This window comes from Rhinatrema bivittatum, chromosome 7 (genome assembly GCF_901001135.1).
Source record: "Rhinatrema bivittatum chromosome 7, aRhiBiv1.1, whole genome shotgun sequence".
Taxonomy (NCBI): domain Eukaryota; kingdom Metazoa; phylum Chordata; class Amphibia; order Gymnophiona; family Rhinatrematidae; genus Rhinatrema; species Rhinatrema bivittatum.
The window spans coordinates 231,910,981-231,937,048 of NC_042621.1; the positions used below are offsets into that span (position 1 = coordinate 231,910,981).

General features: G+C 43.8%; 1 protein-coding gene across 7 annotated transcripts in view; it reads right to left on the reverse strand.

Annotated features, from left to right (window-relative positions):
• Positions 1-16,163: 16,163 nt before the first annotated feature.
• Positions 16,164-26,068, reverse strand: part of KNDC1 (kinase non-catalytic C-lobe domain containing 1) — a 283,690-nt gene continuing 273,785 nt past the window's right edge. For all 7 annotated transcript variants that reach the window (XM_029609968.1, XM_029609973.1, XM_029609974.1 and 4 more), the window contains 4 exons: positions 21,077-21,199; positions 19,347-19,406; positions 17,465-17,622; positions 16,164-16,858 (listed from right to left, as the gene is read on the reverse strand). In XM_029609968.1, coding sequence (XP_029465828.1) covers positions 16,627-16,858; positions 17,465-17,622; positions 19,347-19,406; positions 21,077-21,199 — 573 coding nt within the window. In that variant the 3' untranslated portion in view covers positions 16,164-16,626. The remainder of the gene's footprint in view (positions 16,859-17,464; positions 17,623-19,346; positions 19,407-21,076; positions 21,200-26,068) is intronic.

Consider the following 26,068-nt stretch of genomic DNA (forward strand, 5'->3'; position numbering starts at 1 on the left):
CATTAGAAGACTTAGGGAACACCTAGGGGTGATTTTGTTAAAATCATTATTCCTAGAAGAAGGTGATATATATAAATATAATTAAGAACAGATGTGATATTATGATTGTGTTTAGAAGTTAAACTGGTGTTTTGATGTGAAACATTCATTAGATATTAAGACATTATTGTTAGGATGATATACACATGATTGTGCTTTGCTGATTAAAATGTCTTTTTGACATAGGTTGTTTTTAAGAGTATGAATGTGGTGTGTGTGTGATTTTTTAGTAATAAGGTGTTGTTTTTCTATGAAGCTGCTACAATAAAAGTGTTTATATAAGTTTGAAACATTTTTGGTATGAATGTAGTTTCTTGACTCTCATTCAGTGTACTTTTATATATGTTATATTTTGAGAGTTACATGTAAATCCACCCGCATTAATTTGATTTACCATTCATTGGTTGACCCATGAGAAGAAGATTGCAGTAGTCTAGGGAGGAGATGAGAAAGAGCAGATGAGAGTTCTGGTGATACAGTCAATAAGAAAGAGACAGATTTTTCGATGATGTAAAGAAAGGTAAGACACTTCTTAGTGGTGTTGTAGATGTAAGCACAGAAGGAATTAGAAGAGTCAAAGAAGACCCCAAGGCTACAGGCTGAGAGGACAGGAAGATAGTACCAATATTTGCAGTGATTGAAAAAGGGGGAAGAGGGGAGGAAGTTTTAGGCAGAAGAATAGAAAGTTCTGTTCTGGCCATGTTGAACTTGAGGTAATGGTGGGACATCCAAGGAGCAGTGTTGGAAGGGCAAGCTTACATTTGTGATTGGATTCTCAACAAAAACTGAGACAAAAAGGTAGATATGGGAATCATCTGCATAAAGATGGCATTGGAATCTATCGGAGGAATTCAGCATACAAAAGGAGAGGGTGTAGGTATATAGAGAGAAGCGGGCCCAAGATGGAGGCACACCCACAGATAATGGGATAGTGGTGGAAGAGAATGCACTACAACATTCTCAACCCAGTCCTTGGGACACATCTAGTCCGTCAGATTTTCAGGATATTCACAATGAATGTGCATGAGATAGATTTGCATGCCCTGCCTCCACTGTATGCAAATCTATCTCATTCATATTCAGTGTGTCAAGAGGACTGAGCTAAGAACCCCTGCATTAGAGGACAAACAAAGTGTAAAAGTAAGATGTCCACGATAAAACTGAATCTTGAAATCCAAGCAATGGCAGGATGCGGAGGAGCAGATTGTGATCAATGATATCAAAAACAGCAGATAGGTCAAGGAGGATAGGGACAAAGTAAAGCCCTTTGACTTTGGTCATGGGAAAGTTGTTGGATACCTTGGTATAGTGCCCTCTATGAAATGTAGAGGGCAAAATCCAGATTGAAGCAGATCAAGAATATCCTGAGATGTAAAGTAGTCAAGGCAGAGGAGGTATTCAAGGAGTTTTAACAAAAATGGAGGAGAGAGATTGTTTTACCTATGATGAAAGCAGTCATTTATAATATAAAGAGTGCTTGTTCAGGTTAGAGGGTTGTTCAAGATCCTCTACCAAACATTAAATAGATCAACCCCTATTGCCATCTAAAAAAAAAAATTGCAAAGATCCTTCAGGATTTAAAGGGAAAACAGAAGCTACAGTACCAAATTTATTTCTGCAGAAAAATTACTTCTGTATCAATAAAGAATCATTTCTAATAGACAGACAGTAGCCTGGTCTTGTATTTATGAAGGGAGCATAAAATTTGATGATTCACTGCTAGTATCACATACCTCAACTTTTTAAACAGCTCTTAAAGTTATTTTAGGAAACTAACATGGTTGGGGTTCTATAAGTTTTGCTGCTCTGCAACTTCTAAGTACCTTCTTCTTAGTTTTCCAATTGCTATACTTTTGTTTTGTTTTGATTTTATGTTTACATTGAACCCATAGATAGCACTGCCCTAGGTAGGAGCCCAAGGCTAGGATATGACCTCGAGTCAGTCATTCCTCTGGATGTCAAAACTGAGTTGCTGTGGCCTGACTGGGACCTGAGGCCCATCACGGGGATATTGTTGCAGAGCTAGATTATGTGGGGTTGGCAGCATTGTTCTCCAGTACTGCAGCTCTCGTCTTCCACCTGAGCATCCAGTAATGACCCATCTGTATCTCTGCAGCTCCTCACTGATTGGCTCCAGGGATGGATTTAGGATTTTGCTACCCCTAAGCACTTTTGGTGTTTTCACCCCTCTATCTTCAGTAACAGTCTGTTACAGGGTAGCAGAAAGCTGTTCTCTGCTGAATGAGATTCAACAGAGCTGGCCAGCCTGCTGGCCTAGGCACAGGCACAATGGGTCTGCCTATTGACAAAACCAGGGCTGATTGGCCCCAGATCAGGCTATGTAAGAATATGGCTGTTGGGACTATGAGCCATCATACGCAATCACAGTCTCTCCACTGCCATGGCCCCACCTCTACTCCTTCCCCTCCTGGGCACACTAGTGGGGAAATGAAAACAAGGTAGTGGAGCGACTATGCTCACAAGTTTCAAACTTGTGTTAATTTTTACCCATTTGCATGTCTGTCACCATATGTCCAATATATGCAGATGCATATGACACTACATTTTGAAAACAGATTTTTATAATGTCAACCAGCAGAGGTCACCCAAATCATTTGAAAGTGAAACCATGCTAATAAATAGTGCAGAGAAAAAACTAAAATATTCACAATCACTAGGTGAATGACTGCTTCCCCAAAACAACAATCTATATAGTATGTAAGAGGAAAGACCATGTTTTGTCCTATAACTTCAGTTGCACCTTGCTCTGGTATAGCAGTTTTATTTATGTCTCCCTCTTTCCTCTGTTACTTTTCCTTCTGAACCTGCATTCAGGAACTTTGCCTACACATTATACTTTGTGAACAGATCTGGTCAAAGCTTTTTTCCCCAACTCTGGGCTAGCACAATCCACTATTCAGCAGAAGCAGCTGCATAAGGCAGCACAATTCAAGAGGCAGCAAAAGCCAACCTTGTTGCTGCCTCACCCTCTCCTCAGCTTTTTGTGGCAGTTGTGGAAGTTTTCTTTTCCTTTCGGTTTTGATTTCATTTTTTAAACAAATGAAACAAAACAAAAACAAATGAAAAAAACAAAAAAACAGAAAAGAAAATGATACAAAAAATGTTTAGTGCATATTCGTAAAATTTTTCTAAGTCTCAAATAAGGGTGACTTGAACCCAAAAATTCTGTCCTTCTCCCTCTGGCTTCAGTATTAAATGCTGGTATGGTAGAGAGCTGTACCAGCATTTAACATGCATTTATTTACTTCACTGGCTTTCTGATTTGTTGTTAGAAAATCAAAGTCATGGTCCTGTTGTGGGTTGCAAACCAGATAAAAGACAGGAAACAGAGAGTAGGACTACATGGTAAGTTTTCTCAGTGGAGAAAGGTAAACAGTGGAGAGCCTCAGAGATCTGTACTGGGATCAGTGCTTTTTATTATATATATAAATGATCTAGAAAAGCAATCAACAAGTGAGATGATCAAATTTGCAGATGACACAAAATTATTCCTAGTAGTAAAATCACATGTGGATTGTGAGAAATTGCAGTGGGACCTTGCGAAACTGGGCATACAAATGGCAGATGAAATTTAATGTGGACTAGTGCAAAGTGATGCACATAGGGAAAAGTAATCCACAATGTAGTTTCAGGAATATAGGTACTATATTAGGAGTTACCACTCAGGAAAAGAATCTGAGTGTCACTGTGGACAATACTTTGAAATCCTCGGCTCAATGTGCAGTGGTAATCAAAAAAGCAAACAGAATGTTAGGAATTATTAGGAAAGGGATGGAGAATACAAGAGAGAATAGCATAATACCTCTGTATCATTCCACTTCGGTATATAAAAGCACACAAATAAATAAATAAATGGTAAAACTGCACCTAGAATACTGTGTGAAATTCTGGCTGCCACTTCTCAAAAAAGTTATAGTTGAAGTGGAAAAGGTACAGAGAAGCGCGACCAAAACAATAAAGGGGATAGAATGGCTCCCCTATGAGGAAAGGTTAGAGAGGTTAGGGTTTTTCAGGTTGGAGAAGAGATAGCTAAGGGGGGATATAAGCAAGTTTGCTTACCGTAAACGATGTTTCCGTAGATAGCAGGATGAATTAGCCATGCTGTCATGGGATTTGTCAATCAGGCCCGGGAGGCGGAGCTTGTCAAAGCAGAGAACAGAGCTTTGCTCTCTGCGGCTGCGCATATGTTCCCGCGCAGGAAAGTAACGGACTCTCCTCAGTCTGTAATAAAGCTGCAGTGTAGTCGAAGACTAGGTGATTGCCAGGGAGGAGGGTGGGTCAGCATGGCTAATTCATCCTGCTATCTACGGAAACATCGTTTACGGTAAGCAAACTTGCTTTTTCCCGTCGATAGCAGGGCTGAATTAGCCATGCTGTCATGGGAGTCCCAAGCTCCCGATCACGTCATTTATGATATATGTGTTTGGACGTGATCTTTGACAGTGTGGCAGTCACCGTGGACAGGAGGATAGAGATTGCAGTATTGCTTGCCCTATCTTTGCATCATTGGCTGTTTGTTGGTCAAGGCAGTAGTGAGATGTGAAGGTATGCAGTGATGACCATGTAGCTGCCTTGCAAATGTCTATGGGTTGCACATTCTTCAGGTGTGCTAAGGAGGTTGCTACTGCTCTAACTTGGTGAGCTTTAGGAGTAGATTGTAAATGGAAATTCTGTTTGTCGTAGCAGAATTTGATGCACTGCGCTATCCAACTGGAGATGGTGCGTTTAGCCACTGGTAGTCCAGGTGCCTTTGGGTCAAAGGAGACAAAGAGTTGAGAAACACGGGAGTTCGAGTTCGTTCTGTCTTTGTAGTGTGTTAAAGCTCTCTTACAATCCAGTGTATGCAGTAGCTTTTCCCTATCATTTGCATGCGGTTTAGGGAAAAAAGTTGGTAATTCCATTGTCTGATTGAGATGGAATGGGGTAACTACTTTGGGTAGGAAGGACGGGTGAGTCCGTAGAACTACCTTCTGGTGATGAAATTGTAAGTATGGAGGATAATGGACCAAAGCTTGTAACTCACTAACTCTTCGTGCTGATGTTACTGCGACCAGGAATACCACCTTCCAGGTAAGGTATTTAATGTGTGCCGAATCCATAGGTTCAAAAGGATAAAGCATGAACTGTTCCAGAACTATGTTGAGGTTCCATGGAACTGGAGGTTTGGATATCGGAGGACAAATGTGTGTTAAACCCTTCATGAAACGAGTCAGTAATGGGTGATTGGATATAGGAATGTCATTGATTGGTCTATGATAGGCGCCTATGGCGCTGAGGTGAACTCTGATGGATGATGTTGCTAGACCAGCGACATATAGTGTATGAAGATAATCAATGAGCAATTCCAGGGAGCAGTCCAATGGAGGTACACCGTTGGAAGTGCACCAGGCAGAGTAGCGTTTCCATTTATAGCTATAATTTTTCCTGGTTGAGAGTTTCCTTGACTGTAACAAAATGAATTGTGCTGAAGTGGAAATTCCTTGTTCTGTCAGAAGGAGCCTCTCAATCTCCAAGCTGTCAAGTGTAGAGATGAGTGTAGCGGGTGTAGAAGTGTCCCTTGATCTTGGCTGAGAAGATCTTGACGATTCGGTAATAGAACTGGATCCTTGATGGATAGTTGAAGCAGGAAACTGTACCATGGCTGCCTTGGCCAGGCCGGGGCTATGAGTATCAGTTGAGCTTTGTCCGCTATACACTTCTGAATTGTTCTTGTTATGAGAGGTATGGGAGGAAAGGCATATAAAAGGCCTGTCGTCCACGGAATGAGGAAGGCATCTTGAGCGATCCTGAAGTGGCTTGGTTTTATCGAGCAGAATTTGGAAACCTGAGCATTGATCTCTGTTGCAAAGAGATCTATCGAAGGTGTCCCCCACTGCAGAAATATGTCTTGGGCTATTTCTGTATTGAGTGTCCATTCGTGGGGATGAAAGATGTGTCTTAGCCTGTCCGCTCTTGTGTTTGCAACTCCCGGTAGATAAGTTGCTTGCAGATGTATGCAATTCTTGTGAGCGTGCTCGAAGATTGTCAGGGTCTCCTTGCAGAGGGACCATGAACCGGACCCTCTTTGTTTGTTGATGTAAAACATCGCTACTTGGTTGTCTGTATAGATCATGACCCTGCGTCCCTTCAGGTGGTCTTGAAAGACTAGCAATGCATTGTGAATCGCTCTGAGTTCCAATAGATTTATTTGTAGATTCTGTTCTGAGAGTGTCCATAACCCTTGGGTTTCGTAAGTCTCGAGGTATGCACCCCATCCCTTGCGAGAAGCATCTGTGGTTAGGACTGCATTGTGAGATGGGGGGCTGAACAACGCTCCTTTGGATAGGGTAGAGTCTAGGAGCCACCATGCTATATCTTTTTTCATCTCTGCGGTCAGCGATACCTTCTGCGTCAATGGTTGTGAATGCTGTTTCCATTGGCGTTTTAGACCCCATTGCAGGCGTCTCATGTGTAGCCTGGTATTGGGAACCATGAAATTCGCCGCTGCCATGTGGCCTAGAATTACTAGGACTTGTCTTGCTGACGGCTTGTGAGTATGTTTCAAGGTGTGTAGAAGTTGACGGAAATGTGATATTCTGTCGTCTGGGAGGTACGCTCTATTGCACGTAGTGTCCAGGCATGCGCCTATGAACTGCAACTGTTATGTTGGTTGTAGGTGTGATTTTTGAAAATTTATCACCAACCCTAGTTCTTGCAAACAGTGTATCACCCGATGGAGGTGATCCAGTAAGATGTTTGGAGTTGAGGCGATTATGAGCCAATCGTCCAGATATGGAAAGATGGTTATACCTTGTTTCCTGAGATGAGCCACCACCACTATCATGCATTTGGTGAAAACTCTGGGTGCAGCCGATAGTCCAAAGGGAAGAACTTTGTACTGGTAGTGTTGATGTCTGTAGCGAAAGCACAGGTAACGCCACGAGGATGGATGGATTGGAATGTGTGTGTAAGCATCCTTCAGGTCGATGGAGCACATCCAATCGTTGGTTTGAATGAGAGGAAGAATTGACTTCAACGACACCATTTTGAATTTCTCCTTGGTGAGAAATTTGTTCAATTCCCTTAGGTCTAGTATGGGGCGAAGGCCCCCGGACTTCTTGGGTATGAGGAAGTACGGGGAATAAAATGCTGCTGATTTGGAGTGTGGGTGGATTTGTCGAATTGCTTGTTGCTTGCAAAGTAAAGCAATTTCCTCCCCCAGTTGTGGATGGGAATTGTGAATCCTGAGTGTGGAAAGATGAGGCAATATGGGTTTTGTGACAAATTGGAGTTGGTAACCTTGACGTACTATCTCCAAAACCCATTGATCTGATGTTATTCTTTCCCAGGCTTTCAGGCAAGCACGAATTCTGCCTGGAGGAGCTTGATGTTGTGGTGGCGGCTGAATAACTAAAAAGACGAAGTCGCTTTTGGTGCGGTAGCCGGCTGCTGTGCCTGCTGCCTCTGGTTACGTGGTTTACCTCTACGTTGATTTGCTGTATTGTTTTGTGGAGCAGGACGCTGGTAGGAAGGGTATGGCTGGGTACGAAAAGATTGATAAGATCTATAGGGTCTTCTGGCATATGTTTGCCTACGAGTGGATCCTATATAACGACGTGTAGTCGAATAAATAGGATTTGATGTTAGAGATTGTACTGCTAGCGCTTCTTCCTTTAATTTACTTACTGCATCCTGAAATCTTTCTCCAAACAGGTTATCTCCTGTACATGGGAGGTTTGTTAGTTTTTCGTGCAAATCTTCACGTATCGAACTTGAACGTAACCATGCTAGTCTTCGGGCTGCAATGGCTGTTGCAGATGCCCTGGATGATGTTTCATGTGCCTCGTAGATTGACCTCAAGAGGTGTCGAGAACACTCTTCCATATCATGAAGAGGCTGAGGTATCTGTTCCACCACTGAGGAATGTATACCTTTCATAGCTTGCATGCACTCATATAGATATTGTACCATATAGAACTGATGCTGCATGATTCATGCCGTTAATATTGAGTTATGAAATATTTTCCTGCCAAACTCATCTAAATATTTGTTGTCTTTCCCCGGTGGGAAAGTGGTATGCAACTTTGTTTTCTTGAACCTTTGCAACGCCGATTCTACTACAATGGATGCGTGAGGTAATTGCGGTAGAGTGTATAGTGAAGCTTTCTTCATACGGAATTTAATGTCTGTTTTCCTGGAAACGGCTGCAATTGTATAAGGCGTTTCCCAGGATTTTTGTAAGACTGTATGCAGGATTTCTTGTGGTGGAAGAGATGTTGGTTCCACTGGAGTATCGAAAATCTTTAGTAGACCAAGAGTTTCTGTTCTAGGGTCTGTTTCTTTTTGGACCTCTAGATGTAGAATGGTACCCATTTTTTCTAGGAATTTTGGGTATGTAAGGTCTTCAGGAGGGGAATAAGGCTCCTGTAGTTGGTCCTGCGGATCTGACAGACATCCCACGGATGATGATGGGGATGTTTGTATTGAAGGAGAATCAAAAGATGTATCATTTACCTGATTTGGTGAGGCTGGTTGGTTTATCATGGGAGATGTCGGTGGTTCTGCCGACTGCTCTTCATTAGACTGTGCTTTATGTTTTGTAGTACTGTTATCATCAATATTAGTCATTTTGAATGATGATTGCAGCGTCTCATAAAATCCTGCTAATGATTGAGACAATTGAAAAAATCCGTCTCTTGTGTGAGAGGGCATTACCATATGACTGTCTTGTTGTAGTGGGTTAGTTTCTTGCGGTGAAGCCGGAACTTCCCCATCTTTTGTATTTTATTGACTGAAGTATTTCTTAAGTCCTCCGAATCTGAAGAAATGTTAGAGGAAGAGATTTGTACCACTGTTCTTTTTGAGTAGGTAGTAGATGGTATTTTACGAGATGATTTAGAAGTCGAAGGACTTATCTCCCATGTAGCACTCCTCTTTTTTAATTTTTTAAAATGGGAGTGGCTTGAGTACTTCTGATAATCATCAGATGATGAATCAGTATCTGTGGTTTCAGCTCCGGAAGAAGGGCTGTGTGAAGAGTATCGTTTTCGTTTCAACTCTTTCCTTAAGTTTTTAGGTGAATAATTGTGGTTTAGACGCGCAGATTTTGATCTATGCGCTGATTTAGATTTATGCGTGTATATAGAGTTATGTGCAGGTATGCGGTTGTAGAATAATGCGCTTTTGTAGATCTATGCGCGGAAGTTGATTTGTGCGCAGTTGTAATTTCATGCGCATATCTTTTTGATCCCGCGCGCACAGGGGTTGTATGCGCCGATGTGTTCGGCGCCGTGCGCATAAGTTTTTGTGTAGTCGGCGCCGTACGCATAGTTTTCTCCGGTGCCGTGCGCGTATGTGTTTGGCGCGGTGGTTTCTTCTGCGCTATGCGCGCCGGAGGCTTTAGGTTGTGCGCAGACTCCATCTTCGGCGCAGATATGATATCATGCGCAGACGGCGCCATAGGCGCAGAAGTCGTCGGTGCCGAGGGTTCCTCCTCCGATGAGGTATGTTGCGGCTCTATAGGCACTGGGGATTTCTGAGAACCCACTGGCCTTTGATTTTTTGTTTTCCCCTTACCTCCTAGAGTGGAGGACTTAGGATCTGACGGCACAGTTTTCTTTTTTGTTGGAGCCGATGAAGTTAGCGGGCCAGGCGATGAATGAGCCTCCGATGGCTCTCGTGAGGCAAAATGTTCCTGAAGCCTATAAGCCCTTTGTTTTAATGCTCTAGGTGACATCCTAGAGCAAAACTCACAATCCTCTCACTTGTGATGTGGTCCGAGACATTTGTAACATCGGTCGTGTCCGTCGGAGACCAACATTATTTTACCACAAGTACAGGGTTTGAACCCCGGCATTTTAATCTATTTTTAAACTGTTTTTAAACTGAGGAGATATCAGCTCCACGTGCGTTCCCGCTCGCGGAAAAAACAGACTGAGGAGAGTCCGTTACTTTCCTGCGCAGGAACATACGCGCAGCCGCAGAGAGCAAAGCTCTGTTCTCTGCTTTGACAAGCTCCGCCTCCCGGGCCTGATTGACAGATCCCATGACAGCATGGCTAATTCAGTCCTGCTATCGACGGGAAAAATAGAGGTCTATAAAATCATGAGTGGAATAGAATGGGTAAATGTGAATCAGTTATTTATTCTTTAAAAAAAAAAAAAAAAAAAGACTAGGGGATACTCCATGAAATTAGTAGGTAGGATATTTAAAACAAGTCAGAGAAAACTCTTTTTCGCTAATGCACAATTAAGCTCTGAAACTGATTGCCAGATGACATGGTAAAGGCAGTTAGCATAGCTGAGTCTGGATAAGCTCCTAGAGGAAAAGTCCATAAACTATTATTAACCAGGTAGACTTGGGAAAAGCCATTACTTACTTTTGAGTGTTAGCAGCATGAAATCTATCTATTATTTGGGATCTTGCCAGGTATTTGTGTGATCTGGATTGGCCATTGTTGGGAAACAGGATACTGGACTTGATGGACCCTCTTTCTGACCCAGTATGGCAATTCTTATGTTCTTACAAGAGTCAAATCAAGCTGGCCTTTGGGCTAACTTGATATGAGAGATGCACAACATGGGAAAAGGAAAAACAGAATGTCAATGTGCAAGAGATAATAATGAGGAGCTGAAAGGACGGGAAAGGTGGAGAAAAGCAAGTGTTGCGTACCTGTAACAGGTGTTCTCACAGGACAGCAGGATGTTAGTCCTCACAAAAAAAAAAAAAAAGTTAAATAAAGAAATAAATATGGAGGATGGAGCCCAATAACGGGAAAACTTCTGTCAAAGTTTCCAGAACTTTGACTGGCCCCTACTGGGCATGCCCAGCATGGCACTAACCTTGAAGCCAGCATGGGTCCCCCTTCAGTCTTATTTGATAGCTACAGGCAGTGCCGAAAAAATAAAACAACAAAATGTTACGAACCCAACACCGTGGGGCGGCGGGCGGGTTTCGTGAGGACTAACATCCTGTTGTCCTGTGAGAACACTTGTTACAGGTAAGCAACACTTGTTTTCTCACAGGACAAGCAGGATGGTAGTCCTCACATATGGGTGAGTACCGAGCTGAGGATGTCCGAACATGCCCCAAATGTACCCAACGGCGTGCAACAGGCACAACAACTGGGGTGGAATTTGGTAGAGGGCATCCTGAACCCCACCGGGCAGGTGGAAGAGTGTTGGTACGTCACGTTGGAAATAGGTTACGCAGGACAGACTGGCCGAAGATGTAATCTTGTCTTCTGGCTTTGTCCAAGCAATAGTGGGCTGCGAAGGTATGGAGAGAGCTCCAGGTGGCAGCCCTGCAAATGTCAGGAAGCGGCACCAATTTTAGGTGTGCTACTGAAGTCGCCATGGCCCTCACAGAGTGTGCGTTAACACGGTCTTGAAAAGGAATGCCTGCTTGCTGGTAGCAAAAAGATATGTAGTCCGCCAACCAGGAGGAGAGAGTCTGCTTACCCACAGGTTGCCCTAATTTGTTGGGATGGAAAGAGACGAATAACCGAGTGCTCTTTCCGTGGGCAAGTGTACAGTCTAGATAGAAAGCTAGAACTCGTTTACAGTCAAGGGTATGCAGAGCCTGTTCCCCTGGATTGGAGTGCAGCCTGGGAAAAAAGGTAGGTAGTATGATGGATTGATTAATGTGAAACTCCGAAACTACCTTGGGTAAAAACTTAGGGTGAGTGTGGAGTACCGCCCGGTCCTGCAGGAGTTTAGTGTAAGGCGGATAGGTAACTAGGGCCTGTAACTCACTAACCCTGTGAGCTGAAGTGATAGCTAATAGGAAAATCACTTTCCATGTGAGATATTTTGGGTCACAGGAGTGAAGAGGCTCGAATGGTGGTTTCATGAGCCGACCAAGAGCCAGGTTAAGGTCCCAAGAAGGGGCCGGAGGACGCAAAGGTGGCTTGATATGGAGCAAGCCCTTTAAAAATCGTGTTACGAGGGGTTGTACTGATATAGGGACATCCCCGACACCTTTATGGAAGGCGGCTCCCGCAATGACATGCATTCTGATGGACTCTGACAAATGCCAGAGATAGTCCAAAAACCTTGGGATTGGACAGGAAAAGGATCAAGGGACTGCAAAGTGCACCATGATGTGTACATTTTCCATTTATAGGAATAAGATTTTCTTGTGGAAGGCTTCTGTGAAGCAATCAGGACACGAGAAACCGAATCTGAAAGGTTAAGTGGTTGAAGGATTAACCTTTCAACATCCATGCCTTCAGGGACAAGGCCTGAAGATTGGGATGGCTAGGCATCCGTCGTTTTGAGTGATCAGATGTGGCTCCATTCCCAAGGGAATGTGCCTGCAGATGGAGAGATCCTGGAGTATGGGAAACCACACTTGGCGTGGCCAGTGAGGTGCTATCAGGATCTTGGTTCCCTTGTCCTGACGTAGCTTCACAAGAGTCTTCGAAAGAAGAGGAAGTGGAGGGAATGCATAGAGCAGACCGGTTGCCCACAAGAGGGAGAATGCATCTCTGGGCTGAGAGCGCTTGCTCCGAATGAGGGAGCAGTAATTGTCCACTTTGTGGTTCTGAGGGGACACAAAGAGGTCTGTCTGGGGGTATCCCCATTGGCGAAAGATTGAGGTCGCTACCGAGGGGTTGAGAGACCACTCGTGTGGCTGGAAGACGCGACTCAGTTTGTCTGCCAAGACATTGTCCACTCCCGGCAAGTAGGTGGCCCTGAGGTACATCGAGTGGGAGAGCGCTTCCGCCCAAATCTGCGCAGCTTCCTGACACAGGAGGAAGGAGCCTGTGCCTCCCTGCTTGTTGATGTACCACATGGCCACCTGGTTGTCCGTCTGAATCAGGATGACGTGATTTGATAGGCGTTCCTGAAAAGCCCTGAGAGCATATCGCATTGCTCGAAGTTCTAGGAAGTTTATTTGATGTTTGGCTTCCTGTGGAGACCAAGATCCTTGTGTCTGTAGATTGTCCACGTGGGTTCCCCACCCGAGGTTGGAAGCATCGGTGGTGAGAATGAGTTGAGGATCTGGCACTTGAAAAGGCAGTCCCTGGAGGAGATTGGCCTGATCTTTCCACCAGGCGAGAGACAGACGGAGTGAGATGGTGATATGGACAATGGTCGACAGAGGCTGAACAGCTTGAATCCATTGTGACCTCAGAGTCCAATGCATGAGTCTCAAGGCCAGCGGGCCATTGGAGTAACATGGACGGAGGACTCCATGTGTCCTAGCATGACGAGGAATTGGCGAGCTGTTGCTGTATGTTGAGACTGCAACTGGTGAGCGAGGGCCACGAGTGTTAGTGCTCGTTGTCGAGGTAGAAAAGCTTTTGCCTGTAAAGTGTCCAAGTCTGCCCCAATGAATGACAAGTTTTGAGATGGGGTTAAATAGCATTTCCCGTAATTGACAAGAAATCCTAGAGATATTAAAGTGTGTAGAGTGAAATCGAGGGACGACCGAGCGGCTTGCTGGGTTGGAGCCCTGATTAACCAGTCGTCCAGATAGGGGTAGACGTGCACACCTTCTTTCCTGAGGAAAGCTGCTACAACTACGAGACGTTTGGTGAAGAATTGTGGTGCAGATGCTAGGCCGAAAGGAAGCACTCGATATTGATAGTGCTATGGGCCTACTAAAAACCTGAGGTCACGGCGGGCGCTCATGGCAGCGAAGGTGCATGAATGCACGCCGTGACCTGAGCACCCGGCTGGACGTCCGAGATCACGGTGTACGCTCATGCGCTCATTCACTATCGCCGTGCCTCGCATGGGGAGCGCCCGATCCGCCCCAGGCTGCTGAAGCCGCTCTCGCTCTCGCCGCCCGGCACTGCCGCACTTTTTCTACCGCGTCCTTACTGTATCGGCCTGATAGTAACATAGTAATGATGGCAGAAAAGGAACAAATGGTTCATCCAGTCTGCCCAGCAAGCTTCTTATGGTAGCGATAATTATTCTGCAGCTTATTAGCCCATTTCAGGATGGATTTGATGACCACAGATTGGTGTGTCAGCTGTCCTTGAGCTGCGTGGATACATACTCTGTGTCCACCTTCTTATATACATTTCCTTTCTTATATCCTTGCAGAAGCTTATAGATGAGCACTGCAACCAGCTCCATAGGGCACTGAGGTCAAGAAGTGGTGTTCTAGGTTCACCCTCTACCTCTAAATTAAAGAGGGAGAGGAAAGGTCATCTGGAGGGGTACTATTTCTCTCCTGTAGAGGGAATGGGTTTCAAGGAGTTCAAGAAAATAATTCTTTTCAGAAAAATCCTCCAAGATATAGGCTAGACCCCCTCAGGATTCTTTAGACTATGAAATAATTAACTGAGCTTTAGTCTGGTATGACTCCAACCCTGAATCCATACCCTCAGTAGGTATGCAAGATGGCTTTTTAGGCATCAGGAATAAGTGTTGCTGAACAGCTGGTGAGTCTTTCCTATCCAAAGCTGTGTGGCTTTAACTTGTTATAGACTGTACCAATCTTGATGTCAAACCACTCAGTGTCTTTGCAATGGTCTGAAGGATCAGTTTAATCAGCGCCACAGATGGCACTTAGGTACTTGGTGCCGGCATCTCTGCCTGTTTGAGGTGCTGACTAAAAGCCTCAAGAATCCTTCTACTGTGTTGCCTTTCAAAGATTTCAGATAGCAAAACTGGAGAGGTGTCAATAAGAGTAGGAGAAGATGGGTCCCTTAGGATGACCAAAGGGATATACTGATTGCTTTAGTATGGACCCTTGGAGACTGCTGCAGCTGAATCTCAGCATAGGAGGCTGATCTTACCTTTACATGAAGCCACTAGAGAGGGCAGATAGTCAAAGCCACTATCTTTCTGCTCTTGAATTCATGCACTAAGGGAGACTAATGTCAAAGCTTCAGTGCCTTTGAACAATGATCAATGCCAATTCTCCTCTGATCTAAACTTGACGCCAAGGAATTCTTCTCCTGTGTTGAAAGGAAAAAGTGGGAAGGTTCCCAGCTTCTGAGCTGCTTCTTTGAAGAGATGTGCCTCATTGAATTGTCAGTGGGTGATATGGCTCCTGGGTCCTTTGATACCAATGGCTTTGACACTGATGAGGTGGCATCTGATATCTGCTTTGCATAAATGTTTTCAAAGAATTTCAATCTTCAGAGCTTGATGGCCTTAGTTGACATCTTTTAGCAAATGCTGCAACCAGGGATGTTATGTTCAAGTCCCAAACAATGCAGACAAATCTCATGATAACCTGTAGCAGACATCTTGTGATTGTAGCATGGGCAAAATGAAGAAGCAGGTCTTCATTTCTTCCACTGTTAGGAAAACAGACAAGATGCAATCAAAAGGTCAGCCAAGGCCACTGAAAAGGATGCACTGGGGAAAACATGTGGGGCCAAACAGCCATGTTGAAAAAAACTAAAACTTAAAAAATGTGGAAAAACATGACTAAGAAAAACTAAAGGGAGAGGAGAACTGATTGAGGAAGCTTAATCTGCGAGGAGAGAAACTTTGTGGCAAATTTTTTTCCATCACAGAAGAAACATCTGAATGTTGCTACACAGAAAAACAGATTGAGATGCTTGTCAAGGTGACTGCATGGCAAATTCTCTACCTGTCCACAGAAGATGTCCAGGTTTCTCCAGAAATTCTCTGAAATATGTTCCATGCTGATATCAGGCCCAGCAGTGGGCATTTTCAGAATGGCAATGGCCAGATCTTTGCCCTCTGGATAAAATAGCACGGCTCAGTGAATGAACCCATAAGTTCGTACCAGTATGCTTGGTGCTTATCCCCTGCACAGAGAGAGGCATAATCAGCAGGATAAGGAGGCAATAATGCTCCTGTACAGGTCACTGCTGAGGCCTTACCTGGTCTATTGTATTCAGTTTTAGAGGCCATATCTCAGAAAAGGTAGAGATAGAAGTGGTCCAGAGAAAGGCAGTAAAAATGATTAAGGGTCTGCACCCAAACATGTATAAATTGAGACTTGAGCACCTAAATATGTATACTCTATAGAGACAGTGGGGGAGGGGGGATATGATACAGATTTTTAAATATTTGGAAGGTATTAAACATACACAAGAAACAAACTTTTTCCCAGGGAAAGGAAGCTGTAGAATTACGAGTTATCCTGCTTATCTTTAGATAATTAAACAAATACTGCAGATATTGATCTCAATAGAACATATACATTTTATTCTATTTTTCATGTGATGAATGTTCTATTTCACAAAAAATTAAAGTCAATAAAGCAACAATAAAATACAAGCCTACAATGTGCAAGCCAGATAGAATTATAACATTTGTCCAAAGTCAGTTTATGTCATGATTTTTGCACATAGCCATTATTTATAAGATTTGACTCCTGAATTCTATTAATTTGTAGGACAAGCTGACATACTGAACTATTGCAAAATACTTCCTCATAAAATATTAAGCAAATAGTACTGCATCTCTTTGAAAATGACCTTTATGAGAAAAAATATCCTTGAACTCAATTGTACATCACATTACTGATATCATAATGCAGTTCATTTAGGATAGTGTTCATTTGGGCTTCTCTTTCATCCAAGAAATAAGGCCAGTTTTAGCCACTAAACCACAAGTTTAGAGCTAAACCAGCAGACAAAACAAGCAATTACTGAAATGTTGCCTTCATTCTGCACAATGTGTCCTGAATTCTTCTACAATATTTTCCTGCTGGTATCTGATAGAAGTTGGTATTGTTGTCGGCAGCTAAAACAGATATGTCTGCTCCACTGAAATAAGCAAACCTTTGTCTGAGGTGATACTGAAGCTCAGGATCTGGAGTTAATGTATAGGGAATTTCTTGAAAAGCATGAACCTGACTCACAACCTTTGCAATGTGCCTTCAAAGAAAAAAAAAAGAAAGGAAAGATTAGGCAGCTGTTAAATTCAAAGCAATAAGATACTGAGAATATATATATATATATATATATATATATAAACCCCAAGACTTTTATGTATAACTTAAGGTTTCACTTTATTTGATAAACTGAGGCCTGGATTTTCTAAGGTCACAGACCTTAGAAACTCCGGAGGTAATGGGGGATGGTGTGGCGAAGCAGTGCGATCGCTGCTGGCTTTCGCACCCAATAGCGCCATTGTAAAAGGTGGTGCTGTTGGGCGCGAAACTGGCGGCGAAAAGGGCCCTTACCATTTCGTCGTCAGCGACGTCGTCGCGGCGTCCGCCCCGACTCCTCCCCTTCCGGAGCGGACGCCGCCCAGAACCTGTCCCGATTCCTTTTGAAAATGACCCCCTGAATTTGTGTTGTACAGTTCTTTATTAATTCAATTGCTCCATTAATAATTTTGCTTTGCTCCCAGTGAAGAGATTCTAGCATCCTCAAGCTAGTCAAGAAATGGATTAGGTTAGCACAATAAAAAGATATCACTTTATATATTTTGTTTGTTTAATGACCTCTATTTCTATGAAAAAAAAAAAGAAATATTACCTTAGTTTAGTCCACTTAAAAGTACCATTTACATTGGTAAATCCCCCAGTTTCAAGTTGCTGGACATGCATTGCTAGTAAGTGGGCTGAAGGAATTGTGGGTAGTGTTTTAAATTTATCACCTTCCATCAAACATAAGCTGTCACTTTTCAGAAACACCTATTTCAATTTACATAAGAAAATCAATATAGAACAATTTAGAACAGGAAGTATATATAAGATCATTACTTCTGTGTTTCTTTCAGTAATGTATGATTTTGGATTAACAATACATGTTCTCTTACATTAAATAATATGAAAAATAAACACTGAGGATACTAATTTTTCACTAAAAACTTATAACAATCATTACTCTATATATTTCAATTTAAATTCAGGTTTGTTTAAATAATTGTAATAGTGCTGACTCTAGAAGAAAATAGAAAGTTTTAAACTAGGTTGCAATAATATCATATATTTTTTTTTGAAGATCCAATGCATAGAAAAGGTAAGTGATCATTGTAGCATGCTGAGGCCAATTTTCAAAAACCTGTAAAACTAATAACATAAAGGGTAAATAAAACCACCACGTGGGTGTTCATGTGCGCGCAGTTCCCGGCGTATGCACATGGACCTGCTGATTTTATAACATGAATGTGCTGACATGTGCATGTTATAAAATCAGCTACCCGCGCACACATGTGTGCCCGAGTGCCAACTCGCATGCAAGGGGGGGATTTTTTTTTTTAGAAACATGCGGTGAAGTGATAGGGCATTTCCCCAGTTCCCTCCCAGTCCGCTCCTTTAGAACTTCATAACCTCCCAGCTATCCTGCCTGCCTTTTCCCCTATCCTCCCTGACTACTAAACCCCCCCCCCCCAACTACACTTTTTATTTTTTGTTTTATAATTACCTGCTCTACGGAGCAGCAGTAAGTTACGAGGGCCGGCCAGCTGCCCACGTGCGATTCAGCGGGACAGCGCCCACACCTTGCCCAGACCCCGCCTCTTTTTTCAAACCTGGCTCTTCTGTGTGTACCGGGAGATACGCGCGTAGCAGTGGTGCTTTGAAAATGTGCACAGTGCGTGCGCAGCCCGGCCACGCGTGTATCTCCCGGTATTGGTGCACGCCGACTTTTAAAATTGTATCCCTTATTTGGCTAAAGTTAGCCAGATAAGTTATGAGGGATATTCAGTGTGATTAAAATCCCACTGAATATTCTTGAATATATCCGGGTATACCTACCTGGATAACTATGAAACCTAACTAGGTGTGTTTGAATATGTTCCAGATAACTTTAACCCTGCTCTGGGCCTCGTCTACAGTTAGCCAAATATCAGACTTAGCCAAATAATTTATTTGGTTAATTCAGTTCAGCCCCTGAATGCCCCCTAAATGCTTTACAATTACTGGATAAAATGAATGTAGATAAAAGGCAGCAATGCTGAAGACACCATTTATCCAGATAACTCAAAGTTATCTGGATAAATGCCTTTGGTTTTGATCTCCTTATATCTTGCATAACTTGTGCTGCTATTTATTTTTTCCAAAAGGAAAAAAAATAGTTGCATTTTAACTAGACCTAAATCAAAGCCATCAGGGGCATATTGACTTGGTCAAAGCTCCTCTGTCTCATGATTCTAGATTAGTAGTTCTAGTTTCGTCTTTCTGTTTTGAGATGGGTATTTAACTGTTTGAAGCCCATGAATTTATATTAATTTGTAATCACTGAATGTGTACAGCCAGTAAAAACAAATTTGAATTCTAATACTAATTTTATTGGCAATTTATATGCATAAAAAAATCACATTTATGCTAGAACATTTATTAGATTTATGTCTAATGCACAGAACATTATTACAAAGAAGATCTAATGGCAGCAATTCTAAATAAATATGCTGTACCTTAATAGCCTTGAGCTCTTCTAGTATTTTAGATATCTTTGAAGGTAAGTTTTTCCAGACCTTTGGAAAAATGGAAATGTTTAGGTAATACTTTGTTAGACAAATAAGTGTAATAAAATACTTTGAGGCAGATATTCAATAGAAAATGGTTAAGTGAGATAGCCAGAAAAAACTTATCCACCTAACTGACATGGGATATTCCAGCTATGCTGCTGAATATCCCTGTGTTTCCCACTACTTAGCTAGACAAGTTATATACAGCTAAGTTAGACCTATTCTATGGCAAGTCTAAGTTATCTGGTTAACTTAACTGGATAAGTATTAGGGATGTGAATCGTGTCCTCGATCGTCTTAACGATCGATTTCGGCTGGGAGGGGGAGGGAATCGTATTGTTGCCGTTTGGGGGGGTAAAATATCGTGAAAAATCGTGAAAAATCGAAAAATCGCAAAACCGGCACATTAAAACCCCCTAAAACCCACCCCCGACCCTTTAAATTAAATCCCCCACCCTCCCGAACCCCCCCCAAATGACTTAAATAACCTGCGGGTCCAGCGGCGGTCCGGAACGGCAGCGGTCCGGAACGGGCTCCTGCTCCTGAATCTTGTTGTCTTCAGCCGGCGCCATTTTCCAAAATGGCGCCGAAAAATGGCGGCGGCCATAGACGAACACGATTGGATGGCAGGAGGTCCTTCCGGACCCCCGCTGGACTTTTGGCAAGTCTCGTGGGGGTCAGGAGGCCCCCCACAAGCTGGCCAAAAGTTCCTGGAGGTCCAGCGGGGGTCAGGGAGCGATTTCCCGCCGCGAATCGTTTTCGTACGGAAAATGGCGCCGGCAGGAGATCGACTGCAGGAGGTTGTTCAGCGAGGCGCCGGAACCCTCGCTGAACGACCTCCTGCAGTCGATCTCCTGCCGGCGCCATTTTCCATACGGAAAATGGCGCCGGCCATATGCGTATGGCCGGCGCCATTTTCCGTACGAAAACGATTCGCGGCGGGAAATCGCTCCCTGACCCCCGCTGGACCTCCAGGAACTTTTGGCCAGCTTGTGGGGGGCCTCCTGACCCCCACGAGACTTGCCAAAAGTCCAGCGGGGGTCCGGAAGGACCTCCTGCCGTCCAATCGTGTTCGTCTATGGCCGCCGCCATTTTTTGGTGCCATTTTGGAAAATGGCGCCGGCTGAAGACAACAAGATTCAGGAGCAGGAGCCCGTTCCGGACCGCTGCCGTTCCGGACCGCCGCTGGACCCGCAGGTTATTTAAGTCATTTGGGGGGGGTTCGGGAGGGTGGGGGATTTAATTTAAAGGGTCGGGGGTGGGTTTTAGGGGGTTTTAGTGTGCCGGCTCACGATTCTAACGATTTATAACGATAAATCGTTAGAATCTCTATTGTATTGTGTTCCATAACGGTTTAAGACGATATTAAAATTATCGGATGATAATTTTAATCGTCCTAAAACGATTCACATCCCTAATAAGTATATTGCCATTTATCTGACCTAGAAGGCTGGATAAGTAGCACCACCCCCGATCCCTCCACTGCCTGCCCACTAGATATATGACTACCTACTTAGCTGGATAAGTGCCTTATCTGGCTAAGTGGTGGCCACTGATCATAGCCAGATTTTCAGTGGCCACCATTTAGCCAGATAATTTGCTACTTATCCGACTAAGTAGCACTGAATATTGGGATCTATATGGCCCTGAATAAGGAATACAAAGTTATAACTTACAGGTAATTGACGCACCATCAAATTTTCCAAGCCTCCCAAGATTTGCATAGCTGTAGCAAAATCTCTTTGCTCATAGCAAGATTTTGCAATAAGAAGAAATTTTGATAGAAAATTTGCCTGCAGCTAGAAAGAAAATGACATTTTAAAATATATTCTTAGATGTAGTGTTGAGAGACATTGTGCTACATTTACTGATAAAACAAACAAAATCCTTATATTTCTCTCAAAATACTAGGCATGTAATTTATTCAGATGCAGCTATGTACATCACTAAGCAAAATACTTGTATCTTTTTGAGACTATTACGTTGTAACAAGTTACTTTAGAAATAATACTTAAAGGAATTTTAAGTCATAGTACTGAGAATGTACCATAACCTATACAACACAAACTCCTATTAACAAGTCTCTTTTTAATGCTTTAGAGAAAACAAAATTTCTTACTTTTAATAAGTGCTATCTCAGGACAGCAGGATGATCAGTCATTCATGTGGGTGATATCATCCCATGGTTCCATCATAGACCATCTTCCAGTCTTCTGGAAAAGCTTTTTCCAGACATGAATGCAATTTCCTTTGTAGTACTTGTTTTAGTATGTCTGTAAATCTCCCCCCTTTATCTCCATTACCACGGTACCATTATTAATACCTCTATTATGCTCCCCCCTTTCTCCCCAACACTGTACCCTTGTATTCCTGTAATCTATCTCCCCCCTACTTGTAATAATACTGTTCCATAATTTCTCCCCACCGTACTTGCAATATCTCTGTAGCTATGTAGATACTTCCATAAATTCCCGTAATCTATCTCCCCCTACTTGTAATAATACTTTTCCGTAATTTCTCCCCACCGTACTTGCAATATCTCTGTAGCTATGTAGATACTTCCGTAAATTTTCCGTAATTTCTCCCCTTCATACTTGCAATAACTCTGTAGCTATGTAGATACTTCCGTAAATTCCCGTAATCTATCTCCCCCCACTTGTAATAATACTGTTCCGTAATTTCTCCCCACGTACTTGCAATATCTCTGTAGCTATGTAGATACTTCCGTAAATTTTCCTTAATTTCTCCCCTTCATACTTGCAATATCTCTGTAGATATGTAGATACTTCCGTAAATTTTCCCCACCTCAGTTATATTAATACTGTACCCATGCATCTATCTTCCCCACCCTACCTCTTTAATACTGTGTTTTAAACCCCCCAAGTTTAACTCCCTGTTCCAGTACCTTAATAATACTGGACCCATGTATATTAACAATTCTGTACCCATGTATATATTCTCCCCATCTTATTTCGCTAATACTGTTCAAGTTATACCCCCCAAGTTCTTAACCCCCTGTTCAATGTACTTTCGCTGTTTAGTTCTATGTAAACCGATATGATGTTTCGACGAATACCGGTCTATAAAAGTGTTTAAATACATAAATAAGTAAATAAATAAGAGAAAGCTTTCTCAAAAACACTGCACACATTTTTAAACCATTATAAAAGACACTACCGGTACTAAGACCTTTATTGTCTTATGTTTAATCATCTGGCAAAATTTAATACTTTTTTTTTTTAATAGTTTTTTTTGACTGCATATAAAAACTTTTCTTAGCTCAAAGAATACACATCCCATCCCAACACAGTCTGGTTTCGAAACAAGTGTTTCTGCATCAGTGGATAGTTTCATGAATATGAGCTATATCTTTCAATTATGTTACATAACAGCGTTAGCAGAAAATGGTGCCAATTTTAAGTGGAAATTTCCTTTGTTGCTGATATTTCATGGAGCCCCCTCAGGCTTATATATTAGCTAAAGCATTGAAACAAATTCAGCAGGGGAAGAAGAAAAGTGTTGCACTGGAGGTGGATCCTTGGGCCGAGGTGGGGTAGATGCTACCCATAGGAGGGATCCTATGGGTCCCCACCGTCAGCAGGCAGAGTGGGCTGATGGACAGAGGCCGGCTAGAGCTTCACCAATACCAGCCCTCATTCCCCGCGGGTTGAGCCTTTGGGTACCGGGGCCGGCTGGTCTTAGGTGGGCCTCTGCATGTCATTGTGAGGGTAGAGAGGTCATCCCAGAGGCAGCAACTACAAAGCTGGGAAGTCTGTACTGGACGAAGTAGAGTCCTGGAGACCCAGGCGCCAACAGAACCAGTCAGACAGGGGGCGCCCAAACAAGAACAGGCCGAAGCCTGAATAGGCCAAGTCCAGGACGTAGACTGCAGAGGCGTTGTAGAGCAAGCTGCAGTCAGGGCCGGCGGCAATCAAGGAGCGGTGGCAAGGCAAAGCTGAAATCTGAGCTAGGAGAAGGTCAATAGCGTAGTCAGGCAAAGCAGAGGTCTGGGCTAGGAGAAGATCAGGCAAAGCAGAGGTCTGGGCTAGAAGAAGATCAGGCAAAGCAGAGGTCGGGTCCAGGAGGAGATCAGTAGTGTAGTCAGATGAAGCTGAGGTCGGGTCCAGGAGAAGATCAATGGCATGGTCAGTCGAAGCAGAGGTCAGGTCCAGGAGAAGATCAATGGCATGGTCAGTCGAAGAAGAGGTCAGGTCCAGGAGAAGATCAATGGCGTGATCAGACAAAGCAGAGGTCGGGGTCCAGGAGAAGATCAGTAGAGTGGTCAGACGAAACAGAGGTCGAGTCCAGGAGAAGTTCAATAGCATGGTCAGGTGAAGCAGAGGTCATGTCCAGGAAGTCAGTTCGAAAGAAGGCAAGGAATCAGGAACGCAGGAACAAAGGAGAAAAGGAACAGGAACTCACAGGGATCAGGAACCAGGAACACAGGAGAATCATCAGGAGGCAACGAAGTACACGACCAGTGTGGAGACCTGTTGCAAAGGCGACTATCAGGAGCTGAGCCCGGCCTTATATACCAGAGCTTCAGTGACGTCATCATCCAGGGCCGCGGCCAAGTTCCCGCCACGGACCCTTTATAAGAAGCAGTGATACACATGCATGTGCCTAGGGAGAGGCACGGCACTGAACAGTGGCATCTCTCCATGGGCCACGCGGAGAAGCCCATCACGGAGCACAGAGGCCTGTTGCAGTAGCTGGAGCATCGGGGGTGGCCAAAGGATGGAGCCGGCAGCCACCGCCGCCAGAGACATGGAACTAGATGCTGGATTTGGCAAAGGAAGGTGACATGGCCGGGTCGCGGGCCTGCTGCAGCCGGCACACGCAACAGTATCCCCCCTTATGCCCCCCCTTGGAGGTCTGGGTTTGCCCTGATGGGCATGATGAAACTGGAGGAGGAGGTTTTTATCCAGGATGTTACGAGCTGGTTCCCACAAATTCTCTTCTGGGCCATAACCCTCTCAGGAAAGGAGGTATTCACACCGGCGGTCCCTACGGCGAACATCTAGGACTTCATGGACCTAATAGGTAGTGTCGGACTCCGCAACTAGTGGATTTGGTTCGGGAACTTTTCATGAGGGCCAAGATAGAACCACTGGCTTCAGAAGTGATACATGGAATGTATTATGTATTCCCAAAGTTGGTGGCAGCCGAAGCTGGTATGCAACTGGTCTCACACCATGAACGATTGGGAATGGTCCGATGTATCTCGGTGCAAACCTTTGGGAAGGTATCTTAAGCCAAGTGTACCATGTGCTTAACCAGACTTTCTGGCCAGGGAGAAACTCAGGAGCAGAGCGTCGATGAATATCCGAGACTTCTTGGCCCAGGATGCGGCTTGGCGTAAGTGAAGGTTCATCTGATTCCAGTATGCCTTGAGGGCATCTGCAGTAGCTTGCGCAGCAGGAGAGGGCACAGATAATGGTATGGGTAATGGTGGTCGAGGTTGCTTTCCATAGATGACAGAGAAAGGCGACATACCTGTGGCAGTGGCAATGTGGGAGAACTCCACCCAAGGAAGGAGTTCGGACCAGTTGTCTTGACTGTCATTGATATAGGCGCAAAGGAAGGATTTTAGAGAATGATTCATTCACTCAGATTGCCTGTTGGCTTGTGGATGGTACGCTGCAGTAGAACTGATGTTAATGCCAAATTTATTGCAAAGAGTACGCCAGTAATGGGCAACAAATTGTGGTCCTCTGTCAGAAAAAATGTCCTTGGATAAGCCTTGCAGCCCAAATATGTGAGGAAAAACAGGCGTGCCAATTCTGGAGCAGATGGTAGACACGGTAAAGCAACAAAATGGGCCATTTTGGAAAACCTATCTATGGTAACCCATATGACCGTGTGACCCTTGGATGGTGGCAAGTCCACAATGAAATCCGTGGAGAAATGCGTCCATGGTTCCTCGGGAGCTGGAAGTGGCTGGAGCAAACCCCATGGTTGACCAACTGGGGGTTTCTGTTGAACGCAGGTATTGCAGGAATTGACGTACGCTTTATCATCAGAAACCAGAAGAACCGCTGGAGCAAGGCTAGGGTTCGAGCTCACCTTGGGTGATCGGCAAACTTAGAATCATGTGCCCACCGGAGGACTCTTTCACGGAGGTGACGGGGCACAACATTCTTCCCAGCTGGGACTGGGTGACTTGCAGACAAGCAAATACAGGATGGGTCAATAATATGACTGGGTTCTCCAGGAGTATCTTCTGATTCAAAGGAACATGACAGGGCATCCACCTGAAGATTCTTTCCAGCTGGATGATAGCGAAGTTGAACTTAGTAAAAAACAAGGCCCATTGGGCTTGACGGGCATTGAGACGCTGGGCATGACTCAAGTGTTCCAGGTTCTTGTGATCAGTAAATATTGTGAATTTATGCTGAGCACCCTCTAGCCTTTTTATTTCCGCTGCCCTCCATCTCTATAATAAGTATGCCCCAAATTTTTTTACAGTGATGTTCTCCATACCACTTCCACTGGTAAGCGATTTCAGGCCTTGTTATCATCAACTTTTATTCTTACAAGACTGATACTTAAGTCACACTCAGACCTCCTTCTAAGAAGTTTTGAAATAATCCCCATAGCTATCACAATTATTGAGGATGCTGTATAAATGAATAAAAATATTATTCAGACTCCCCACCTCCATGCAG